Below are 6,000 nucleotides of genomic sequence, written 5' to 3'. Positions count from 1 at the left end.
AGATACAAGTGACCTTCACCAGCTGTCTTTGGGACTTTGTGAAGGAGAACTGGGAGAACAGTGGGATGCGGGAAGAAAGGCCATTAGAGGAGGGTGGAGGTCACAGAAAAAGGGGATTTTTGTTGTTGTTGAGACACGGTCTTGTTTCAGGATCTCACCGTGTTGTGGGAACTGGTCTCAAATTGCTGGGTTCAAATGATCTTCCTACCTCAGGCTCCTGAGCACTGGGTCTACAGGAGCACTATCATGCCTGGCTCAAGGAGTAGTCTTGTTTTCACTGTTTGTTTTTTCTTCACTGTTTTCTTGGTACTGGAGAATGAGTCCAGGGAGCACTGAGTTAAAATCCTCAGCCCTTTATACTTTTTTATTTTGAGACAGGGTCTCCTTAAGTTGCCTAGGCTGATCTTGAACTTTCAATCCTCCTGCCTCAGCTTCCTGAGTAGCTTGGATTACAGGCATGCACCACCACACCTGGGGAGGAGTTTTTTTTAAGGACTCTAGTGTATGAGAAAATATGATGGGTGGATGAGAAAGAAAGCAAGGGGATTTTCCTAGGACAATGGTTTGTGATTCTGTATTTTCTTTTAGATATAAAGAATTACAAACAAAGGGCTAGGAATTTAGCTTAGCAACACAGTGCCTGTCTGGCAAGTGTGAGGTCCTGAGTTTGATTCCTGAAAAAAATTACAAGAAAAGACTGTGAATAGTTTTTGAAATGACTGTCACATAGGAGTCCTTCTGACCTACACAGCATTCTGGAGTTTCGACTTTATGTGCTGTTTGTATTCATTCATTGGACAGAGATTATCGATCAACCTGTATACACATTACCAAGCAAGACCCAACAAAATAGATCTAGTTCTCTAAAAGTTTGAAAATATTAAATAAACAAAAGATACTGAATTATTGTGATGTGTATTCTGAAGGAGAGAAGCACAGTGCTGAGACAGTCAGAGAGACAGAGACAGAGAGAGAAGGGAGAATTGGTGAACGGCTTTCTGTCTTTACAACATATCTTGCTCTTCACACTTTAAGGTCTTTGTTCATACTCTTAATGCCAAAGTACTTTCTTTTGATAGTGTACCCCATAAAAATCTTAGTAGTATACTGAAAGGTTCAAATGTCACCTTTAAGATATCATTTTAGGTCTCCCATTTAGACTATTCCCTCCTGACACATTACCTGCCATTCTATTATAATACACAGTTCATTCTGCCAAGTAGATATCTATTGTAGAGGGACAAATTGTTCCAGTTTTCCTAGTACTGAAGGATGTTCTGGGATGCAAGATTCTTCCCTGGATACAGTGCTAAAACCTAGACAGTCCTGAAAGGCCAGGGCTGAGTTGATAATCACCCTAACCTCTGGACAAGTCTATATTGTTTTAAAATTTTTATTGTTATTATTATTTTTATGGTACTGGAGATTCAACCCAGGGACACTCATCACTGAGATGTTCTACGGTCCTTTTCATTTTTTATTTTGAGATAGTCTCGCTAGGTTGCCCTGGTTGAACTTTTGATCCTCCTATCTGAGATTCCCTAGTGAGTAGAATTACAGTTCTCCGCCACCACAACCAGCTCTGTCTTCTTTATATCCAATATTTCAGAAAAGGGCCGAATTTTTTCCTTATTCACATGATGACTTACACATAGAAATGGTGATAATTTAAACACTGACAAGAATGGCTTGCTCTTGAACGTTTGGGATATTCCAGGCTCTGTGCAAACTCCCTACAACAACCAAATAGGTCAGGCATTTCCCTTCCCATAGAGAAACTGAGACTAAACCAGCAACACCAGCATTTGACCGTGTGGGACTGAAGACGGGAATTTAACAACTGGGCTAAAACAGTGGTACAAACTTTTTGATCTCAGAGTACTTTTACACTCTCAAAAATTACGGAAAACCTCCCCCCACAAAAAAGTTTAGGTGGGCCAATATATTGATAGTAACTATTAAAAGTTAAAACTGAGAATTTTAAAAATATTCATTGTAGTAAAACATTAATTCACATGGACATTAATAATATATTTTCTTTGAGATGGGATCTTGCTATGTTGACCAGGTCTCAAACTCCTAGACTCAAGCAATCCTCTCACCTCAGCTTCCCTAGTATTGCGACTAAAGGCACAGGGCACTACACTGGGCTTTAATAATACTTTTTTTTTTTCTTACCATTACCCAGACTTCACACATGCGAGGCAAGCACGCCACCACTGAGTATATTTTCAGCCTCCTTTGGAAAAAATTTTTTGATGATTGAAGATGTAGCTCAGTGCTTGCCTAGCATGTATGACGCCTGGGTTTGATCTCTAGCATTACAGACAAAAAAGATAAGTAAATAAAAAAATTTGGGGGACAAAGTTTGGTTAAATTGCTCAGGCTGACTTAGAACTTACCATTTTCCTGCCTCAATCTCCCCAGTAGCTACGATTTACAGGTGTGAGCCATTGAGCCTGGCAATAATTTTTGTTTTGTTTTTATGAGACAGGGTCTTGTAGATAGTCCAGTCTGGCCTCAGTATGTAACCCAGACTGGCCTTGAGTTTGTGGAAATCCTCTTGCTTCTGCATCTCGCTTACACGTGTGCACCTCTACACTCAGCTAATAATTCACTTTTAATTTTGGGGGGTGGTACAGGGAATTGAACTCAGGATCTCACCTTGCCAGACAGGCACTGTGGTGCTGAGCTATGTCCCTAGTCCAATAACTCACTTTTTAATGAAAATACTAAATATATTTTCCAAAACCAAAATAGTGCTAAGGAGAAGAATAGCAAAGGTTTTTTTGTTTATATTTTGTCTGAGACAGAGTCTTACTATGCAGTTCAGACTGGCCTTGAACTTACTTCATAGCTCAGGCTGGCCTTGAACTTGCAGTGATTCTTCTGCCTCAGCCTCCCAAGTGCCGGAAAAAAAAACCTTTTCTTTTTTTTTTGAGAGTTTTGTTTTGTAGTTTAGGCTGGTCTTGAACTCACAGCAATCCTCCTGCCTCAGCCTCTCAAGTTCTGGGCTTACTAGAAAAACAGGTGGATTCTCCTATCATCTACTCTGCTAAGTCTACTACAGTATTATGTCCCTGTAGAATCCAGATAACACGATACACTGGTGAGAGAAGGTGCAAGTAACTTCTTATGGTAGAATTATAAATTGTTTTGCATTTGGAGACGCCGTGAAAAGGTTGTGGAGGTCCCTTTGGAAGCACTGCAGTCTATGAAAACAAATGACACCTTGAGCTGGGCTTGGTGGCTCACGCATGTTAATCCCAGCACTCAGGAGGCTGAGATAGGAGGATCGTTGCAAGTTTGAGACCAGTCGGGACAACGAAGTGAGTTCAAGGTCAGCCTGAACTGGACAGCGAGACAGTGTCTCAAAAAGACAAAGAAAAAATAAAAAGACACCTTTAGACTTTTCACAACCTCGGGGGCAGGTATCAGAAGAGGTTATCTTCCGTTTGAGCAAATGTTGGGTTTTGATTGGTAGAACGGGTTCTGGGTGAATGCTCAGGACAATAGCGATAAAATGGTGAGGACAACAATCGCCTGTTTTGGGCCAAAAATTAACCTGCGAGCTCTTCCTGGGTCCCCCAATCTGTGGTGCAGCAGGACTACAACTCCCCTCACAGCTCACGGCTGGAGGGGGGGCGTGTCCGCACGCTGTGCGAAGGGTGGGTGACTCAAATTGATGACGCAAGCCAGAGGGGCGTATTTATTGTGCTGCAATTGGAGGAGTTGGAAGAAGGGGCGGAGTCGGTGGTGGGGGTCAGCCAATAGTGTGCGGTCAAGCAGAAGGGGGAAACGGGGCGTGGCCAGGCTGACGTGAGCGCCGAGGAGCTCAGGGAGCCGGGATCCGCGGGCCTGGGGCTTAGGAGAGTTCTGTCCTTGGGCCGAGGCGGCTCGGCGAGGGAAATGGCGGCGCGATGGAGCAGCGAGAATGTGGTGGTGGAGTTCCGCGACTCTCAGGTGAGCTGGGACGGAGAACAAATGGAGCCGTCTGTGCATGCGCCCTTCATTTTCCCCTCCCCCCCACGTTGCTGCATTACTCCCCTAGGGGCGGGGAGACCCCTCACCTGGGCTGGAATAACTTGGAGCTGTCAGACTTGGGCGGGCAAGGGAAAACTTAAAGACGTTTGGAGCGGGCACTGACAGGCTTTTGGGGTTTTCAGGAGGCGTTTGCGGAATGGGGTGCGCCTGGGGACACTGAGGCAGAGATTGTATGCGCATGAGTGCTTATGGAGCCTTCTCACAGTCAGAGTGGCGAGCAAGTAGGTGCCCAGTTTCTAAGGCTGTGGTCGCACTTAGCGACTTCAGTCAAGTTGCACAGCTTGTCAGAGTCTGCTGCGTGGATTTAACTCTGCCACGCAGGATTTTGGGGTAACAAAGTGCAGGTTTCAGCGCGTAAGTGATTTAGTTGCTGATGCTCTGCTAGTGGAAAATATCGTGTGGTGGATAGGAATGAACACTGTAGGAATTGTTGGGGTTCCATTTCCGGCACTGTCTGCTAGTCAGTTTTTTCACCTGTAGAGGAGATGGTCATACCTCCCTCGCAAGATGGGCATAAGAATTTTATGAAGTCACACGATCAAAGTGTATAGCACAGTGACAGACACTGTTAAGCCTCAAGAAGTGTTAGCACTTACTAATTTTTATCATTTTTCTTCTTTATTTCATTTTTTGGTTCATTGTTTTGTTTTTCTGTTCATTCTTTCTTGACAAAGTCTTACTCTGTAGTCTGGGCTGACCTCGAACTTGCTGTATGTCCCAGGCTGGTTTCAATTCGTGATTGTCCTGCTTCACAGCCTCTTTGGTGCTGGAATTACAGGCATGTGTTATCACGCCCAATGCATCTTACCATTTTTCTATACTTTTATCTTTTGTATCCTGGCCTTGGGCTAAGTGATTTGTATGTATTTTTTTTTTAAATTCATGAAGAGCCATGTAAACAAGTAGGCTTTGTACCTTTTTTCCACGGTAGGGGGAGGGTTGTGCAGTCCCCATTTGTCTGATCCCAAGTAGTGTCTAAAAGCTACTTTAACAAGGCAGACAGAATTGGGATTTGTACACAGTCTCCAATCCCAGAGTTTTTATTTAGTTTATTATACTATTTTGCCTCTAGTGAGTAGCTCAGACTGTCATACAACTGTTGTATATCATGATTTGAATATCATGTTGAATATCATGATTTCTTCCCCAGCACTTAAGGCAGGATCTTGGTGATTCTCTTCATTTATCCATAAGTATTTGCTGAATACCTTCCATGTGCCAGACATTTACTCACTCATTTATTCGACAAGGATTTATTGAGCTCCTGACATCGCACACTAGTTGTCAGTACTTAAATTGCTTTACACGGAGGGAAACCTGGATTACCGCAAGTGGATGCTGTAGTTTCTTTCTAAAACCCCATCTTGTCTTTCTCCATAAAGATTAATGAATGGAGGAGTCACCCACCAGTCTGCTCCTTGGTGCTCTCTGATATGTATCCCCCATGGAGAATCTCACCAGCAGCTTTTGGATTAAGAGATACAGAAACAGTTTTTGCTGTGTCTCTGAAAGGCCAGCTCTCCCAAGGGAGGTGGCAGACTCCTAGGGAAAAAAGAGCCAGATTGCTGCTGTTGCTGTTACCTTCCTTGTTAATTGCTTTTCTGAGTACTTGGACAGAACCAAATCCTGTATCATACATCTGAGCCTGATTCTTTGGAAGGTACTAATCTGCAAATCCTTTAATTCACACAGAAGCCCAGGTAGTCTCACCCCTGCTTCTTTATAAAAATGTAATTGAAGAGGCCTGCAGAGAGGGTGTGGACACATGCTAGGATGCTATGAAGTAGGAGCAAATAATTAAAACTAGACAGAGTTGTCATAGGAAGAGAACAAAGTAAATTGGGTAACTTAACTGCTTTGTGGGAGTTTCTGTTTTTCTGATTTTTCTATTTAGTTGAAAGAGTACATCTGTAGTGTGAATTAACATGGATTTGTGGTTGAGTCTGGTGATGATTG

General features: G+C 43.2%; 1 protein-coding gene across 11 annotated transcripts in view; it reads left to right on the top strand.

The window, feature by feature from the left end:
* Positions 1-3,805: 3,805 nt before the first annotated feature.
* The window catches only part of Wdr59 (WD repeat domain 59), a 96,438-nt gene continuing 94,243 nt past the window's right edge, over positions 3,806-6,000 (top strand). For 7 of the 11 annotated variants that reach the window (XM_063247673.1, XM_063247671.1, XM_063247669.1 and 4 more), the window contains exon 1: positions 3,806-3,963. In XM_063247673.1, coding sequence (XP_063103743.1) covers positions 3,921-3,963 — 43 coding nt within the window. In that variant the 5' untranslated portion in view covers positions 3,806-3,920. Of the gene's footprint in view, positions 3,964-4,019; positions 4,266-6,000 lie in introns of those variants that run through there. The other 4 variants (XM_063247674.1, XM_063247668.1, XM_063247675.1 and 1 more) reach the window with 2 other exon arrangements.

Source organism: Cavia porcellus, unplaced genomic scaffold (genome assembly GCF_034190915.1).
Source record: "Cavia porcellus strain 051 isolate PalLab524CR breed Dunkin Hartley unplaced genomic scaffold, mCavPor4.1 scaffold_4, whole genome shotgun sequence".
Classification (NCBI taxonomy): domain Eukaryota; kingdom Metazoa; phylum Chordata; class Mammalia; order Rodentia; family Caviidae; genus Cavia; species Cavia porcellus.
This window is presented reverse-complemented; position numbering and strand designations above follow the sequence as displayed.